The sequence below is a fragment of the Balaenoptera musculus genome, chromosome 9, assembly GCF_009873245.2.
Source record: "Balaenoptera musculus isolate JJ_BM4_2016_0621 chromosome 9, mBalMus1.pri.v3, whole genome shotgun sequence".
NCBI lineage: Eukaryota > Metazoa > Chordata > Mammalia > Artiodactyla > Balaenopteridae > Balaenoptera > Balaenoptera musculus.
The window spans coordinates 426,348-445,857 of NC_045793.1; the positions used below are offsets into that span (position 1 = coordinate 426,348).

General features: G+C 44.2%; 1 protein-coding gene and 1 non-coding gene across 5 annotated transcripts in view; both read left to right on the forward strand.

Moving 5' to 3' along the window:
- NCAPG2 (non-SMC condensin II complex subunit G2) overlaps positions 1-19,510 on the forward strand; it is a 61,105-nt gene that overhangs the window by 11,470 nt on the left and 30,125 nt on the right. For all 4 annotated transcript variants that reach the window (XR_005021327.1, XM_036864493.1, XM_036864495.1 and 1 more), the window contains exons 8-15: positions 2,417-2,486; positions 4,832-4,918; positions 7,560-7,655; positions 8,284-8,409; positions 13,358-13,537; positions 14,626-14,778; positions 18,911-19,133; positions 19,307-19,410. Coding sequence is in view for 3 of the 4 variants with exons in the window: in XM_036864493.1 (XP_036720388.1) it covers positions 2,417-2,486; positions 4,832-4,918; positions 7,560-7,655; positions 8,284-8,409; positions 13,358-13,537; positions 14,626-14,778; positions 18,911-19,133; positions 19,307-19,410 (1,039 nt within the window). In the remaining variant the exon portion in view is untranslated. The remainder of the gene's footprint in view (positions 1-2,416; positions 2,487-4,831; positions 4,919-7,559; positions 7,656-8,283; positions 8,410-13,357; positions 13,538-14,625; positions 14,779-18,910; positions 19,134-19,306; positions 19,411-19,510) is intronic.
- On the forward strand, positions 807-913 carry LOC118901393. Its single transcript, XR_005021366.1, has one exon. It is a non-coding gene; the product is annotated as a U6 spliceosomal RNA (small nuclear RNA).

Below are 19,510 nucleotides of genomic sequence, written 5' to 3' on the forward strand. Positions count from 1 at the left end.
CTTCAACTGTTATTTATTATGTACTGTTGTATCACTGGATATTTTTTTCCCTTGCTATAGGAAACCATTTTTTTTCCGTAGTGACACTGAAATTAAGATTTTACTTTGTGGCAGTTCTTTAAATAGTCAAATTATTTACCAGTTAAATTTCAGCTTCAGTCATAGTAAAGCCCATGTCACTAGTACTTCTGATACCTTTGGATGTGATGTGCACTGTGCGATTTCCCGTGGACTGAGCTATGTGGTTGGTGGGAAGAGTCCTTGGGGAAGGGGCTCGGAAGCACGCTCTTGCCCGAGCTCCCAGCCTCTGGGCCCTGACAGCATTTGGAGTTATCTGCTGGATTCACGGCCAAGTACTTAATCTGCTCCGGGGCTGAAGGAGGCTGCATTTTATTTATTTGTTTATTTATTTATTTATTTATCTAGTAATTAATTAATTAATTAATTAATTAATTATTGGCTGCATTGGGTCTTCGTTGCTGCGCATGGGCTTTCTCTAGTTGCGGCGAGCGGGGGCTACTCTTCGTTGTGGTGCACGGGCTTCTCATTGTGGTGGTTTTTCTTGTTGCGGAGCACGGGCTCTAGGCACATAGGCTTCAGTAGTTGCAGCACACGGGCTCAGTAGTTGTGGCTCTCCGGCTCTAGAGCACAGGCTCAGTAGTTGTGGCACACGGGCTTATTTGCTCCACGGCATGTGAGGTCTTCCCGGACTAGGGCTCAAACCCGTGTCCCCTGCACTGGCAGGCAGATTCTTAACCACTGCACCACCAGGGAAGCCCGAGGCTGCATTTTAAAACCAAATCCTTGTGTTTGCTTTGGCAGCACATATACTAAAATTGAAACGATACAGAGAAGATTAGCATGGCCCCTGTGCAAGGAGGACACCCAAATTCGTGAAGCATTCCATATTTTTAACAGATTGCCAACAAACACATGAAAGGATGCTCAACATCACTAATCATTAGAGAAATGCAAATCAAAACTACAATGAGGTATCACCTCACACCAGTCAGAATGGCCATCATCAAAAAATCTACAAACGAACTTCCCTGGTGGCGCAGTGGTTAAGAATCCACCTGCCAGTGCAGGGGACACGGGTTCAAGCCCTGGTCCGGGAAGATCCCACATGCCGCAGAGCAACTAAGTCCGTGTGCCACAACTACTGAGCCTGCACTCTAGAGCCCACGAGCCACAACTACTGAGCCCATGTGCCACAGCTACTGAAGCCCGTGCACCTAGAGCCCGTGCTCCACAACAAGAGAATCCACTGCAATGAGAAGCCCGCACACCGCAACAAAGAGTAGCCCCCGCTCGCCACAACTAGAGAAAGCCCGCGCACAGCAACAAAGACCCAATGCAGCCAAAAATAAATGAAATAAAATAATTTAAAAAAAAAATCTACAAACAATAAATGCTGGACAGGGTGTGGAGAAAAGGGAACCTTCTTGCACTGTTGGTGGGAATGTAAATTGATACAGCCACTATGGAGAACAGTACGGAGATTCCTTAAAAAACTAAAAATAGAACTACCATACGACCCAGCAATCCCACTACTGGGCATGTACCCAGAGAAAACCATAATTCAAAAAGAGTCATGTATCACAATGTGCATTGCAGCACTGTTTACAATAGCCAGGACATGGAAGCAACCTAAGTGTCCATTGACAGATGAATGGATAAAGAAGATGTGGCACGTATATACAATGGAATATTACTCAGCCATAAAAAGAAACGAAATTGAGTTGTTTGTAGTGAGGTGGATGGACCTAGAGACTGTCATACAGAGTGAAGTAAGTCAGAAAGAGAAAAACAAATACCATATGCTAACACATATATATGGAATCTAAAAAAAAAACAAAAACCGAATCCTCAAACTCTTGAGGTGGGCCTGGTTACGTCAGGCAGCTGTATAAGTATTGAGCTGGGATGTGATTCTGGATCTCTGATTGTTTACTAGAATACTTTCTCCTGTTCCCTCATTTGCAGAATATTTGGGTTGAACCAGCAGATTTTCCTAATTATGATTCTAAGTCAGCCCTGGTATTTTAGGGCTCCCTGTACCTGAGCGAATTAGTCCGGAAAGTCCAAGATGACTTCCAAGTCAAAAAGTGTACTTATATTTAAAGGTTTTTTACTTAAGAATTTGGTTCTGGGCTATGTGTCATAGTTTTATAGGAAATAGTAAAGTTCTGGGGAAGCCTGATTGAGAAAGAAGACATGGTTTGACATTTCAGTCCTCCTTCTCCGGATTTTTGTTTTCTACTTTCTGCTGCAGGTGAATAACATATCTCTGCTTTGCAAAGCACTAGTCCAAAACAGTTTCTTCTTCCCTAGAAGAGGAGAATTCCTGAAATGATACACATTAAAAATATAATTCTTCTGACTTGCATTAAAATTTTTTGATTTTTTCTTCTAGATCTTTGATGGTACACATTGCAGAAGTTTATTTCAGAGCTTGGAGAAAGGCTTCAGGGAAAATATTAGAGGTATTTCCTTTTCATTTTATGAAATGTTAACACATTTTTATTTTGTTCTGGTTACTAAATAAGCAGCTACAGTAGGGCCATTTGAAACCTGTGCTGATGCTTGTCTGTCGCGCTGAAGCCCATGGTGAGTGCCCTCCACGCGCACTCAGTGTTACGTCCGTGCCTGAGCACAGCCTCAAGATGCCCATGACTCACTGTGCCGTGTAGTTTGAGTGGAATCAAGACTTTTGCCCCAGGCATTTTGGCAGCTCTAGACCCGTAGTGCCCAGCCACATGTGGCTGCCGGGCCTCTGAAACATGGCCAGTCCAAACTGAGATGGGCTGTAAATGTAAGAAACTCACCAGACTTGGAAGACAGTGTGGAAAAAGAAGAATGTAAAATATCTCGTGGTTTTTTAAAAAAGAATATTGATTGCATGTTGAAATGATAGTGTGTTGGATATATTGGGCTAAACAAAATATATTATTAAAATAAGTTTACCTTTTTCTGTTTTTAATGTGGCCTCTAGAAAGTTTAGAATTGTGTCTGTGGCTTGCGTTCTGTTTCTTCTGGCCAGTGCTCCTCGGGACCCTCAGGCCACCTCTTTAGCAACATCATTTGAGAATTTAAAGACTTGTGTTTGAATACAGCTAACCTTTAATGACTATAACACCTACATTCTGGCTATGTAATTCACAGTCACAATTAAACATTCACAGGCTCTTTTGGAAAAAAATCAAAAGAAAGTGTCTTTGTCTGATATCCCTTATGTTTTTCTCATGCTAGGTTCTTAGATGTGTTTTTTTCCTTCTGAGGGTAAAATTTTTACTCTTAAGTCATAAAGGGGTCTTTCCTCCTGGGGGAGCAGTCCCTGGACTGGTGGGGGTGGGGAGAGGGGAGGTTAACCACCGGATGTTTGGAGTGTATTTCTGCCCACTCTGCTCTCCTGCCCAGCTTAAGCTTTGGTTAACTATACTGGGGTCTATCACTGACATCTACTTCTAGAAAACTAAAACTTACCACTTCTATTCCCCTGCTGACAACTTGTAGAATAGTTTTACAGTGTATAATTTTGGGGGGAAATGGCAGAACCGGCACATTGTTATGCATTTTTTTTGCATTGCTTTATTACTGCATGAAACTTGTTCACAGGAAGGAGTATTTGTTCCCCTTTTCTCCAATAGTGGTTTAAAAAATAGGAGTTTGTAATTTAAAATTTAATTTTGACTAGATCTGTACCAAATTAGTACTAGCAATTTGTACTTCTCAGTTTCACTCCCTTCCCTCTCTTCCCTCTGTCCCTTCAAGTTTTTAAAGCAAATTCCAGACGTGACACCTTATTTCTGTGTACTTCAGTATGCATCTCTAAAAAGTGTGGTTATACAGTGCCATTATCATACTTCACAATAATTCCTGGGTATTTAAAAAATTAATTGGGTCATATTTAAATTTCTCTGCTTTGTTTAAAAAATGTCTTTTTATAGTTTTTTTTGGAGTCAGGATCCAACAAGTCTCCCAATGGCATTTGCTTGTTACAGCATTTAAATCTCTTACAGCGTTCCTCCCTCTTCTCTTTAAAAAAAAATGTCTGCCATTGATAATGTTGAAAAGCCTGGGTCAGTTGCAGGATGTCCATGTTCTGGTAGTTAGCTCTCAGGGGTCAACTTTTGTGGCCCAGACACTTGACTGGCAGTGCCGTGTGTCTCCTACGTCATCACAAGTCAGACAGTTCAAAGTTCATGGAGAAGAGGTAAAGATGTTAGTAGGAAGTTTTCCTTATATCCTTCCCTAAAGCCATGGAATCCTGGGTATGGAGGCAGAATGCAGGCTAACACACCAGGCCTTCACTGTCCTGGCGTGAACGAGGAGCTGCCCACATCCCCGCCCCTGCCCCGCTCCTCTCTGTGGCAGCCCTGAAAGGTGGTGTTTTGGTCAGTTTGGAATCCTGGCCCCCACCGTAGAGGTAGTTCATTGTCAGTTCTGGGGGGGCTCTTGGAACATATCCAGTCTTCTGAGATTATCAGGATGACTCAGGAGAGGGTGCTGCCCGGCCCCCCCTCAGTCTCTGAGCCCTGTCTGGCTTGAACCAGGCTCCAGTGCCCTGCTATTTAGCACAAATGTGATATTTCATCAAATAAGACAAAGGAAACTAAAAGTTCTCTTTGGTATATGAAGATGAAAGGAATTCTAAGAGGTGTAGACTTAAAGTCGAAAAGCTCTGATGAAAGGATCCAGGCGTTTTCCCCTCATGAAATAGAAGATGAACAGATCAGACGGTCCTTTTGTGCTCTAACCGCTGCACTGCCTGTCCTGCCGTCTGTGGGAATGCGCTCACCCAAGTTCTCGCGTTGGGGTGTCGTTGCAGGCCATCGAAAACGGCTGCATCCAGGACTTCTTGTACCATGGCGTCCACCTTCCTCGGAAGTCTCCAGTGCACACCAGAGTGCGCGAGGTGAGCCACACTCTCACAGCACTTCTGAAAATCATGTCTCATCTTTTTTGTTTTCAGATAATGGTTTTTGTGAAATTTTGTTAAGCTTTCACAGGCATCCGTTAAAAGGATTTCTCAGAATCTTGATAGTTGGAACCTGGGACTTTTACCCTGCCACCAAAGTTTCGATTAGGAAAACAAAGGTCTACTGTTAAGACATCAGAACTTTATTCAAACAACTTTAATTAAATTATTTGACATAAAAATGTATAGAATCATCACTTCCTTACTGCCACTACCACTGTTTTCAAGAAAAGAGGCTATTCAAGATTATTTTTTGTTATTTACTCTCATACATTATATTTCCACTTTGTATTCTGCAAACCAAATTGAATAAATGTTTTGATAGTTTCTCTTGATACAATTTTATTTTTAAAAGGTAGTCTCAGAATTTGGGTATGGATTTTATCCTCATGTTGTACATGATCTGACTAAGCAAGGCTCTGCTGCCAGTGTGGTTATTACACTGATAGGAGTTGGCTAATCACAGCGATCCTGGAGAAGGAATTGGAAGGTCTGGTCTGTGGTGTTGAGCAGTGTCCTAATCCAGGGGCGACGCCTTCTTTGCTTTCTGTTAGTTTTGGCAACTGTGTGTCAAGCTAAGGGAAGAAAGACTACCTCTTTACTTTTTTGTATAGTGAAACTATTATTTGTAGGATGTAAATATACTAATTATATTAAGTTTGAATGGACAAAAAACATTTCTTTTACGTTTTTGATGATTTACTTTGCATTATCCAAAGGTAAAGAACCAGAGATAAATATATGCACGTGCCCCTTCCACCCCCCCAGCACACACACAATCCCAGGTATCTTCATAAGCTGTAGGACAGTTGGCGCCACTTACTTCACGTGTATGATTTGGCGTTTCAGATTCTATTTAATCGTAAGGAATAGCATCATGTTAAACTGTACAGATGTGTGATGTAGTTGTTTCACTCTTGGACCAAATAACTAAAGACTTTTTCATACCTGATTTTCTGCTGTGATAGTGTGAGTGATTAAGGTGTTATAAGTATAGGTATCATCATTTGTTAAATTTATGGAAAAATGCAAAGAAGGAATTGAAAGGCAGAATATTAGATTTCACTTTTCAAATGAAATGTATTCCTGGACTCCAAGTAATTGTTCCTACTGCTTATAACACATTATAGCTTCTTTCTCAAATCCTTTTTTTGATAAATATCAAATTTACCTGATAAGTCATTTTATTGCTATATTGAAAGAAGCTTCAGGAAATACCTTAGGAGTCATTTGAAAGTAAGAAATCCTCATATCGTTGATGAAAATCTTCTAAAATTAGGTAGTAGTAATGGTTGCACAACTCTGAATATACTAAAACCCACTGAACTATACACTTTAAAAGAGTGACTTTTATGGTATGTGAATTGTATCTCAGTACAGCTGTTTAAAACCTTTCTATGAAGTGAGTATACCATTGATAACAAATTAATATTGTACACAGAAAAACAAATGATAGACTAAAATCTCCTAAATGAAAAATTAACAATCAGAAAAAAATAATCCCCAGATTGTAGTTCTTTTAGGGCAAAATTGATTCAAGTCTGCTTAAAGTATAATCTGTAGTTTTATAGCCTAATTTAAAAATTTTTTCCATTTTTCATTAATATAATTTTAGCTCCAAGAGTTGTGAATTAAGGAAAAAGGCAACATTGATTGTTGTTGGGGACAGGAGTCTGTGAAGAGTTGCCGGAAGATTCTGGCTGGTTAAAAAGGGGGTAGAAGAGAACAAAGGGATGGAGCCCCAAAAGAGCAGTGTGTTTTCTGATTATCCATGAGTTTGGGGATGAACTTGACATCTAAGTTAAGTTTCTACTGGAAAGGATCCCTAGGCAGTGACACCTGCTTGAGATAAAGTCACCCCTCGGGATCTGCGGGGGATTGAGTACCAAATGCACGGATGCTCCAGTGCCTTATACATCCTCGTGCAGTTTACATCATCTCTAGATTACTTACAGTAACTAATACAGTGTAAATGCTGTGTAAATAGTTGTAAATACTATGTAACTATTATGTAAATAGTTGCTAGTAAGCAGCAAATTCAAGTTTTGCTTTGAAACTTTCTGGAATTTTTTTTTTCCCAAATATTTTCTATCCAGGCTTGGTTGAATCCACAGATGCAGAATCTGTGGATATGAAGGGCTGACTGTATATCCTGTTTTTGAATGCCCAATATAGGTTCTTAAAACAAAAGATGGTTGTAGCCAGTGCATTGTAGAACCAGAATGGGTTGTAGAAACCACTTAGGCTGACTCCTTTTTCATTTGACCCTGAAGGTCAGAGGTGTAAGTGACTTTCTATGAGGTTTTGTGGCTACTGGTAGAAGAGTAGAAGCTGGAACCCAAACCTTTGTACAGCCCAAGGCCGTGGGTCTTTCTCTCCACCATAGATGGCTTTTGCATGATTTCCATGTTCCGTGCTGTCAGCATGTCTTTCCACTGTGGTTCCTGTTAGAAAGAATTGTCAAGACTTACGAATAAGGTGCAGCCTATGCTCCCTGTTGTTTCCTCAAAGTAGGATCTTAAATGCTTTTTTGAAAACACCAATGTTACCATTCTTTTCTTCTTTTCTTGGCTCTTAGGTGCTGAGTTATTTTCATCGTCAAAAGGAAGTTCGGCAGGGAGTGGAAGAGATGCTTTACAGATTATATAAGCCCATCCTTTGGAGAGGATTAAAGGTACACCTCTTAAATAGTCTCTCTCTGTTTAGAATGCTAATTATGCTTTTGAGCTTAACATACTGTAATTCAGAATTGCAGTAAGGCACTAAAAGTAAGACTCGAGGCTGGGAATGCTGTGAGATTTTGGGTGAATATTTTATTCTTTTATTAAAAGCATTTCTTAAACTGGGAATCTGAATTGGTTTAGTGCGGACTGCACAGCTGGAAGGAGGGTAGTCATGCTAAGTAAACTGGCAGAGCTGGGCTGAACCGTCCTGGTCCTCAGGACCTCTTGCTGGTGACTGGGGGACAAGATGACAGCACTCTGAGGAGTGGTCAAACGAGCACATGGGTAATTTTCAACACAGGTGACTCTGGTGTTGGGAGCGGGACATGATGGTCACTGTTTCTTAATGACACAAGATGGGCTTTGAAGCAAGCTCCATCTGTCGACATGGAGCTGGGAGTTCAGCTTCACTTAAGGAAGGTCTCACAAGTTTGGTTAGTTTAAATGTTACAGTTGTCTTTAATTTGTAAATAAGTCTGTATTGAGACACTAGAAGCATTACTTTAGGAATTCTACACTGAAGGCTTTGAATGTCAGCTCTTTCTTTGGATTCTGAAACTCTTCTTTCAACTATTCCAGGCCAGAAACTCGGAAGTCCGGTCCAATGCTGCACTGCTGTTTGTTGAAGCATTTCCTATTAGGGATCCAAACTTTAACGCCATTGAGATGGATAGCGAAATTCAGAAACAATTTGAAGAACTCTATGTATGTATTTCATGTGGTCGAGCTCCTTAAGCCTTCAGCTCTGTCTGGGCCTCGTGTGGGTCCTGGCCATCCCCCCGTAACTGCGCTGTGCTGACCCCAGATGGCAAGCTTTCCAGATCTTGACATTCTTCAAGGAAATCCGTTCTCTCCCTGGTACCTTCTTTGACAGTGTGCACTCATAGTCTGTTTCCTCTTCGTCTCAGTCTCCTTTAGAACATCTGATCGTTTATTGTGTGTAGTTTTCAGCGTCTTACGTGTATCCCTGTTGCCCCAGCAGAGAGACAGTGTAACAGTGGTTAGGACAGACCCCGGGTTTGATTCCATCCCTCGTTTGATAGCTGTGAAACTTTGGGCAAGTTTGGGCACTGACTTTTCTGTCTTTATCTGTGAAGCGGGCATGGTGATGGTGCCTGCTGTAAAGTTGTGTGGCAGCGTTGTGAACAAACACACACTGGTTATGTTTTAAGGCAAGTAACGCCTGTTGCAATGGATTTTTTTCAGATGACTGATTTTTCGAATGAGACATTAGGACATCAGGATGCGACATTTATTTCCAAGGGGTATCTCGAATCTTTTCACCTGGTGGGAGAGTGTGAGCCTCTGCTTCTTTCTCTACCGCCCTTTACATTTGCAGGGTCTCCTGACACAAGCTAAGAAGTATTACTCATTGTCCTAGTTAGTAGAATAACATTTTAGGCAGTGATAGCAAAAATGCCATGGTAATGACGGTTACCCATAGCAGTCCTAAAAACTTCCTTTGGTTGGTTTGTTTCCTGATCTCCTATGAAAAATCTCAGACATGCAGAAAGTTGAAATAATAGTATAATGAGTATGTGTCTACTTACCTCTTCACATGCATTCACATACGTGCATTCACATATACATGCATAAACACCCAGCCACACACACCCCTAAAATGAACAGTCATTAGTATTTTGCCATGTGTGCCTCATCTACATGTATGTTTATTTACAAGTCCCTTTGAGGATCATGGTTAATTTTGTGGAAAGATGTTGTTGGGCAAACCAAAACTAGATTTTGGTAGCTTTTAGCCATAAAACGATGAAAAAAACTTTTGCTCTTTTTAACACAGGTGTCCAATCTATGAACCATCTGTTTTTGCCTGAGTGTTTAAGTCTCTGCATTTGCCTGCAAAGATGGAGTGTGTGGCGGTGGCCCAGCTACCACCCCTCCTACGTTGGACCCGGTGTGTTACTTGCCCACAGCGATTGCTTGGCCCCAGCCGCTGACCTGACCGTGTACGAGGAAGGCATTGCAGGACTGGGGTCACCTGTCAGCCCGCAGATGGCAGTTTGCACAGTGATTTAGAGTGGGGTCAGGCATTTTGTTCTGAACGCCAGTTCCCACTTAATAAGTCTGATCTCTTTCAAATTACTTAATCTCTCTCTAGTCCTGGTTCTTCTTTAAAACTGGGAATAATATTTTATAGGATTGTGATGAGGTTTCAGTGAAAATTTGTGTATAAAGCATTTAGCTCAATCCCTAGCACTAAGGTGACAGTGGTTATAACTGTACAAAAGGACATTAAAATATGTAAAGGGTTGTAACTGTCGCACAGAGTCCTCTGTAACGCAGAGCAGTCTATATTCAGATTAATCATTGTGAGTTTTGTATTTGTTTTATTAACTATTTAAAAAATAAAAATTATTGCATGCTATTTTGTTAGAGTTTAAGGAAAGAAAAACAGTAAAAGATTGTTGAAGTCACAAGTGTTTTTTTTTTTTTTCAGAACAAGAAATATTAAATTCTAAATAATTCCTTTAAATTAAAAAAATGGTAGGTTGTAGAAAACATTGATGTTATGGTTATTTTTTAAAGTTGCATATGTCTTAGTGGAAATAGGGTTATGTTTTTCAAGTAGCAAAACTTAGTCAACAAACAGTCTCAGAAAAATGAGATGTCACTGTCAGATTTAAAACAGCAATAACAGAGTTTCCACTCTAAGTCTTGTTTGGGATGAAAACTGACAGGGAGAGGCTCGTGTGTAAGCAGCAGGTCCTCTGGAAGCCTGGAATCACCTTCGGGGGTGCAGTGAACGTGTTGAGGGGGTGATGGCAGCCAGTGAGTGTGAGAGCCGAGGGAGTCTCGGTGGGTCCTACCTTGCGGCAGGGCGTCCTTGGGGAGGCAGGTGCCTCTAACTGTTTGAGCCCTAAAATGTTCTTTATTTTTCTGTGACAGTTTACAGTTTGTCCAGGTCGAGAACTTTGTATTCAAAATCATTTTATTCTAGGACTGCCAAAATATTCTGTATTGTTTTCTAGTGTCGAGGGTATCTGAGACTTGAAGGATGTTTTTCTTTATCTTTTGATTTTTTTCTGCGGCTGTAGCATGAAATTCAGTCCATTGGTTTGAATCTTAGACAAAGGAAATCTTCTTAATCTTTTTCTTTTCTACTTTCCAGTGTCTGTTTGTTCCTAACTTCTTTTAGGAAGCAGGGCAATGCAGTAGTGAAGTTAGTAACAGTAGTAGGTAAGAGCAGGAGTTGTTTCTGTAGAGGACCAGCCGGAAGTGAGTTTAGGTCTGCGGGCCACGTGGCCACAGCTCTTCCATCTGCCGCCGTGGCACAAAGGCGGCCACACGTGTACGGGGAGGAGCAGGGGTGGCTTGTTCCAATTAAACCGATCCACAGATACCAAAGTGTGAATTCCATGTAATAGTCTCGTGTCACAGACTATTATTCCTTTTTCCAACCATTCAGAAGTGAAAAACCATGCTCACGCCCTGTGGACCACACAGGGATAGGCATGGGCCAGTCTGGCCTGTGGGTTGGCAGCGAGTTCATGATGCTGCTGGATCAGGGCCTGAGTTGGTGGCAGCGAGTCCTGTGGGGTGGATGGGCTGGGGGGAGTCCAGGAAGTGAGGGCAGCGTTGTCCCCGTGTCCTGCACGCTTTCTGCTCTGCTGTTTCTCCAGCTGGAGTGGAGGGAGGCCTGGTTGGAGGTGGCAGATCGCGGCCTGCATGCGTGCCTGTGGTTTGGGAGGTGCAGTGATTCTCCTCATAGAAACCGCTTTACAAGTCACGTGCCCTCATCTTGGTGACAGAGTGATTGACTGGAGACACAGATGTGGGCCCTGACTCCTGTGGGACTGTGTGTTGCAAGGTGATTATCCAGAGTTATTTTTGAGGAATAATGTTGGAAGTAATTCATAGAAAACAAAAGCCTTAAAACCTGTGAATTCCTAATGTTCTCTTCTATTTTTTATTTTATTTATTTTATCTTTTTTCTTTGCTGTTTGTTTTCTCTAGTGACCTGTCGTCTTCACTTTTCCATCCCTATTTTGAATAAAGGATTGGGTTGAGTTGGTGGCTGACATGGGTTTTTCTCTGGTTGTGCAGAGCTGAGTATTAGTAGCTTCCTCCTTGTCTGCTGAGTTGCCCGTGGTTTTGCATCCGTGCTCAGGGCTTGTCAGCAGACGGGGCTCCCCTTGGGCTCTGCGTGAGGAACAGGCCAGCTGGTGCGCACCGTCCCCGGGTGGGGAGGGAGGGGTCTTTCCTGCTGCGTGGCGTCCTCTCCTTTCTTCTTTCTCGTGGAGGTTTTCGAGTTGTTGCTGGCTCTCCTGTGCACCTGGCCCCCAGCGTCCGTTTCGAGACCTTCCCGGCAGGTCGCTTACGCCGCCCTGTGTCCGCTGAGTCCTGGCCCTGAGCTGCGGCTGGCCTGAGCTCTGTGTGGGCTCAGCAGGGTCCGCCCGCAGCCCTCTGCCCTGCGGTACGTGGGGCGGCCCCGTGCTTGCTCTTTCCCGCGGGACCCCTGGGTGTTTGCAACACCGCCGGGGAGGAGAGGAAGGAAGTGCTTACTCATTCCCAGCTCAGCCTTCTTTTGGTCTAGTCGTGGAGTAAGGGTTATTTTTGTTTTTAAACTTTGAATTAGAAAGTTTCACACATAGCAGTAGAGGGCCTTGTACAGTGAACCCCCTGTGCCTCCAGACGGTCCCGGTGATACTGACCTGGGCCCACTTGGTTTCTTCCCTGTTTTGAAGCAGATCTGAGCAAGCATTTCAACTCTAATTACTTCAGTAGGTGTCCCTAAAAGACAGGGACCCTTTTTTAAAGCATAATCCTACCACTGGCACAACTAAAGTAAGATGAATCGTGATTCTTTGATGTCATCAAATATCCAGTCATTGTTTTTCAGTGACATTTCAGTGATGTTTTTTCCAGTTTTGTTTGAGTCTGTGTCCGGATGAGACCCATGTTGTGGTCGGCCAGTGTGTGTTCATCTCTTGGACGATCAGTTCCCACTTAGCAGTCACTCCCGCTCCCTCTCTCTTTTGTTCTTTCTATTTTGCTTGCTTTTGCTTTTGTTGAGGAAGCCCAATTATTCTCTCACTTCCCACAGAACCTAGCCTGCTTGTCACTGATACGTGCCTCTGCCCTTTGTATTTCCCGTAAGTTGGTTAAACCGAGAGTTGACTGGGGTCACGTCTGTTGTGTTGAGATGCTCCACGGCTGTTGTGTCCGTCCGTCGGGGCTGCATAGTGTCGTCGCCACTTACGTTGTTGGCAACCCCGGACGCCCGCTGCCTGGATCGGTTCTTTACAAGCAGGGTCCCTTTATTCTGGGCTTAGTGCATTACAGCATTTTGGAAATTCATGAGAGTGGTTTAATAGGTTGTGTCTCACAGGACTGACTGAGGTCCCTGAGTGTCCCTCTGCGTGGCGGGGCCCGTGGCGGGGGCCCTGCTGTCAGCAGAGTCCTGCAGACGGAGTTGGCAAGTAAGGCACCACCTGCGTCTGCGTCTGGATGTCCTCCTTAAACACTCGGCTGCAGAAACGACAAGAAACTGCAGATCCCCAAGTCTGTGTGTGACTCTATGACTTGAAACGTCTGTTCGGTTGTGACTGCCCACTGTGCCCGCGTGTAAAGCCAATACTGATAAAAAGCAAACTAATTTAAGGTAATTAAGGCTCTTTCCCTCTTGTACTTATAGAGCCTTTTAGAAGATCCTTATCCGATGGTCCGTTCCACAGGGATCCTTGGTGTTTGTAAAATAACTTCCAAATACTGGGAGATGTTGCCTCCGACCATTCTTATCGATCTTCTCAAGAAAGTAACTGAGGAACTGGCATTTGATACGAGCTCTGCTGACGTGCGCTGTTCTGTCTTTAAGGTAAGGTTTTAAATTATATAAGCAATGCCTGTTTATTGTAGAATAGTTCTCAAATACAGAGAAAGAATAATTTAAAAATCACCCATAGCCCTACTCCATAAATACAGCATTATTTACATTTTCGTTGTATATCCAAAGTAACCTTTTTAAAAAACAAAGGAAAAGTGTTTTCTAAAAAAACAGTCTACTTGAAATAATACTAGTTTTTAGTGTATGTGTTGGGGGGAGGGCATAGCATTTTAGAGTAGTAGCTGCATGTATTTAAATTTTTTTAGCATTATTATACATTAGAATGGGCTTTTTGTGTGTACTGTATGTACTTTAAATAAGAGCCTACAAAAATATTCTTTGTCCATCATCCCGTTTCAGCAGTTCTCAGGGTACATCCACTCTTGTTTCACTGTAGCTGCATCCGTCGCCCCCCACACACCATGACTTTGAAGCAAATCCAGGACATTTATCAGCTCATCTGTAAATATTTCAGTGTGATCTTTAAAATATAAAGTCTCTTAAAAATGTATATCCTAACAGCTGGAAAGAGAAGGTGGTGGAGCGCGTCAGCTCTTCAGACGTGCGTGTCTGGTCTGAGCTTGGGCCGGTCTCTCGGACGCCCGTGTGAGGTGTGGGCACAGCCGTGCGGGAGCGCGTCTCACAGGCCTGCAGGCCCTGTGCCCCTCGTTTTCATGCAGCATCGAGTCAGGAAATACAGGGAATCTGTGGGATGTTAAGAGAACCTAAAAGGACTCTTGGACTCCAGCTTTGGGGCCTCTCCACCAGGGTCCTCTGGTTTCTTTCAACTCTAATAAAACCCTTTAAAGTGTAGTTCAGAGAAAGCACTGAAAAATTATTTCGTAACTGCTTCAATCTTGTTTGAATGAAGCAGGGGTGAGCTGATTATCAGGCACTGAAGCCACACTAATTCACTAAAATAGGCTTTTTATACGAAGAGGGTTAGAAAAGAGTTATTTTCTGTGAGTATGTATATTTCACTAGTAGTTTTAGTAAAGATGGAACTGAATTTTTCTTACCTGAACTTTTCGTGGTTTATGTTCTAATTTTGAACTGTTTATCTTTCTCCTTTCTTGTAGTGTCTGCCGATAATTTTGGATAATAAGTTAAGCCACCCGTTGTTAGAGCAACTTTTGCCAGCGTTAAAGTTCTGTCTCCATGACAATTCGGAGAAAGTGAGAGTGGCTTTTGTTGATATGCTGCTGAAAGTTAAGGCTGTGAGGGCTGCTAAGGTAAGGTGAACAGAGGTTTTCTTACTTAAGACACGAAATAAATAAGTACATTTATTTTCAACAACAAAAAGACAAAGCAGTTTTAATTCCAAGAGTTTCAGTGACTGCATTTTAAACCAGTTGGTGTCTGGTATATTCTGCTAGTTGTTTGTGTCATAAAATTTTATTTGTTTTGTCAATGTATGTTTTCTTTTTGAAAGACATTAACGGAAGCAGCCCCCACCTTAAATTATATTTTTATCCTATACATGAAAGTTTTTGTTGAAATATTTAAATGCTTGGCACACAGTAAGCACTTAAAATATTACTTGAGAAAATGGTGAGTATGAGATCCCCATCCCCCCACATTTACAGAAGGAAGCTAGGAGGTATTTGTTGATTTGTGTGCATTTTGGTGTAAACTACTGAGGGGAGAGTGTTTTCCCTTAACTCTAGTTCTGTTCAGCTTTTGGCTAAAAATGTTAGTTATAAGGTTCTGCGTTATTACTTGCTAACACTGAATTTTCTTCTCTGCACAGTAGCTCTCTGAAATTTACTTTAAAGTGCTGTTGTGTCGAGGCCCAGGATTTGGGAACAAGCTGACACGTCTGTCAGTGTAGGGTCAGCGCCTGGCCCTGGGGTGCACTCGTGGCATGAAATGCTTCCATGCGGCCACAGAGAAGAGCGCACTTAGGAGGAAGGGCCACTCAGCGAGGCGTGTGGGAGCGAGTGCAGACGAGCTGCAGGGTCTGCCGGCTCCGTAGGACGGGGAACATGTGTGTGCGTTTGCTCAGCTACGGCTCACACATCCCTGGGAGAGAACAGGAAATCGGCCCCAGTCTCTGAGGCGAGGGGAGGAGACTGGGTGTCTAGAGACAGGGTGCTGGGGGGGCCTTACCGCTGCAGAGGATACGCATTGTTTTATGCTTTTCAAATTTTGAACTGTGAACTTTTTTCATGAGAAAAATAGGATATTTTACGTGGCCCATGTGGTACAGATACCCCACGTCATGCCCAGTCGTACTGCCTCGGTACGTTTGTTGAAAATCAGTTGCTTGTGTGTGGTCTGTTTCTGGACTCTGCCTGTCCATCCTCAGGCCAGGCCGCACTTCCGAGCTCACTGCAGCTTTGCAGGAAGTCTCGCCATGTGTGTCCTCCCGCTCTGCTCTTCTTTCACAGTTCTTGGTGGTTTGGGGCCTTTGTATTGCCATATAAAGCTTAGAATCGGCATGCCAATTTTGTTAACAAAAAGGCTGGCTGCAATTTTGGTTGGATTTGTTATAACAGCCTGTTGAAAGTGTAGTTCTGAATCTGAAACGGGAGTTTCCGCTTAGTGTTTTGTTTGAAGTGTGCATCCGTTTGCAGAGGATCACTGAGGTGATGGCTGGTGAGGCAGTGGGCAGAGCAGGTGTTCTGAGGTGTGTGGGTCTTCCCAGGAGAACAGGGAAGACCTGGACAGAACGTCTGACTGGAGAGTTTGGGGTCTGGGGGAGTAGCAAGAGCAGAAAAGGAAGAGTCATGTTTTAATGAGGTGCTTCTTTCATGTTAATCCTTGGCTTGCACAAGCAAGGCAGAGCGTGATAGAGCTGTGAGATCTCTGGAAAGGTTTGTTATGGGCGCACCAGCTAATTCTCCTTGAAAATCAAGGTCAGTGTTTGACAGGCCTGTGGAGAGGCAGCTAACAGGAAGGGGGGTTGATTGTCCAGCAGGTTGGAGTGACAGGCAGTGTGCCACTGCACTGTCTGACACCGGCCATGCTGGCGTTATTAGTGCACGTTGGCGCAGTCGGGCCTCCTACATATTGCTTTGAAGGAGTGAGGGGTGTACCTCCTTACCTTCCTTGGTGAACCCTGGCAGGGCTGCACTCAGGATCTAGGAGCCACATCTTATTTGCGAAGGCCCTGGGCACGACGACATGGTAGAGAACTAAAGCTGATTAGATAAAATTATGTCCTGTGGCCAAGGGGCAGTTACCAACTTAGTTAATTAGGCTTCTGTTTATAATTTTCATTGTCAGTGCTAGCGGTTTCAAGTTGTTTACTGTTTGTTTTGAAATTCTACATTTTTAGTATTGTATACCTGAGATTCAGGCCAAATCAACAGTTACTAATATTGAAACGTCTTTATTAAAAAAAAAAAAAGGGGGGTTTCTTAATATGCAGTTATTATTTTTTAATTAATTTATTTTATTTATTTTATTTTTGGCTGCGTTGGGTCTTCTTTGCTGCGCACGGGCTTTCTCTAGTTGCGGCGAACAGGGGCTACTCTTCGTTGCGGTGCGTGGGCTTCTCATTGCAGTGGCTTTTCTTGTTGCGGAGCACGGGCTCTAGGCACACGGGCTTCAGTAGTTGCGGCTCACGGGCTCTAAAGCGCGCAGGCTCAGTAGTTGTGGCACACAGGCTTAGTTGCTCCCCGGCATGTGGGATCTTCCAGGACCAGGGCTTGAACCCGTGTCCCCTGCATCGGCAGATGGATTCTTAACTGCTGTGCCACCAGGGAAGCCCCTATGCAATTATTTTTAACATTAGGAATGAAACACCAGTTAGCAATTTTGTTTATGGTCTTGTCTGATGTTAATATCAACCTGTGGGTAATGTGTTTAGATAAAATAAAACCTCAGGTAATTGAAGAACCCTAAACTAATCAGAACTGTTCTTCATTTTATTTTAGAGAAAGTGAATCAAAGAAAAATAGGTTAATATGGGGAGTTTCTGGAAAGGCAGACTTGCGGGGAATGTTCACTGCAAGAAAAACCCATGGAACCTCGGCATTTGGTGTAAGTGCCGATCGCTAGTTTCCGTTCAAGGTCGTCTGGTCTCCATGAGGGCTCAGGAGCCAACCTTTCCAATGTGAAAACCCTCTCTTTTAGGCACTGCCCCTCGGTCCAGTCTCAGTGCTGTGACCTACAGTGTTTCTTGGGTATATTGGTTTCAGCAGATCTGAACTCTGCGAGGTCTTGAGGCCTGAGAAGCCCCTGCTCTCCTGAGTACCTCCCTCGGTTTCCCTCTTGGGATCTGTCTGTCGCTGTGCCGGCCGCTCTGGGGCCGACACTCAGCTGGTGGCATGGCTGTCGGGCGGCACTTGTCTTTACTACAGTGACTATTTCAGAAACACCAAGTGTGTGCATGGAAGTGTTCCGGGAGCATCTGGGGGAATGGTCGCAGTGTCGGATGCTCAGGCATTTCCTTGGGAGAGGGGGAGTATGCTTGTCTGAACGCGCAAGGCCCTTCTGACCTGGAGGGCGGACTGAGGTATCGTGGGAGTGAGGAGGGGGCCGGGCGGGCAGCTGGCGGGGGCCGGTCCCTGGGTGGGGGGTGGGGGGAGAGGAGACGGGGGAGCGTACTTAAGAGCTGATGAGAAGGGTCCACTGGGAGTCCTGGAGAGAGGCGACGGTCATGAGAACCAGAGTCCGTGTCAGTGGTGCTGTCCCCTGTACACAGATGAGCGTACGTGTTTGCACAAGTGACAGAGACAGGATTTGAACACTGCACTGTCAGAGTCTGTTTTATTTCCACTATTCTGTGGTGTTTCCCCTTGTTCTGAATTTCTTGCTGGGAAGTTTGGCCCTTTTCTGTGGGCAGTGGACGACTTTGATGCTCTTACGCCGAGGGGCAGCATGGCAGTCCTGCCGTGTGCAGGTGTGGGCAGTGGCTGTGAGGCGGCCGGAGGAGGCCTGTGGCCCCCCGGGCAGCGCCCAGGAGAGGGCGGGAGGGGTGACCGGGAGGGGTGCCTCTGTGTCCGAGGTGGGAGACGGGGGACTCACTTTAGCTTTCTGTGCCAAACCTGTTGTAGATGTTTAAATTCACTTTTCATATTAATGGGCCTGAAGTTGTGGTGTTCTAGGAAACTTTAAAATTATTAGACTGATAATCATAACTGTCATTTGAGGGTCCCCTGATGGTCCTGATGGATTATAATTAATCCCAGCAGCCTTGTGCTTATCTGCCTTATATGTCAGTGCTTTTTAAAATACGGGTTTATTTTAATTTGTCTACAGAAGAGTCACAGATTCTGGTATAATCATTTGAGATGAATTTCCTTGAATGTAAAAATTAGTTCCTTTTTGATTATGCTCTGGAAATTTTGCTTGAAATGTTTTCAGGGTTGCAGGAACTACTGATGGTTCCCTTCTGCACATGTGCTTTATCCACAGTTTTGGAAAATATGCCCCATGGAGCACATTCTGGTCCGTCTGGAGTTGGACTCTCTGCCCGTCACTCGGCGCCTGGTGGGCCTTATCTTCAACTCCTTCCTGCCCGTGAACCAGCCCGAGGAGGTGTGGTGCGAGCGCTGCGTGACGCTGCTGCAGATGAACCACGCGGCTGCGCGGAGGTTCTACCAGCACGCGCACGAGCACACGGCCTGCACCAACATAGGTACCCCCGCCCTGCCCGCGCCGTGAGCCTGGTGTGTTTGCTTCGTGCTCAGTGTGGTTCTTAATGAGTTCCCATAAAGTAACACTTTAATTATTTGGGATTATAATTTCACTGTTAGAAAATTTTGTTGAAGAAACACGTAAATTAATTATTGGTTGTCTTATACATTTTAGCAAAGCTGATTCATGTGATTCGCCACTGCTTGAACGCCTGCATCCGGAGGGCTCTGAGTGCGTGCGGGGAGGACGATGAGGAGCGGGGGAAGGAGAACGTGAGCGTGAGTTGAGCCGCCGCCGCCCGGCGCCTCCTTGGGGCCACGGGGCTGGGGTCGGGACCGGGGTCTTGGGGCTGGGGCCGGGGCCACGGGAATAGGGTCA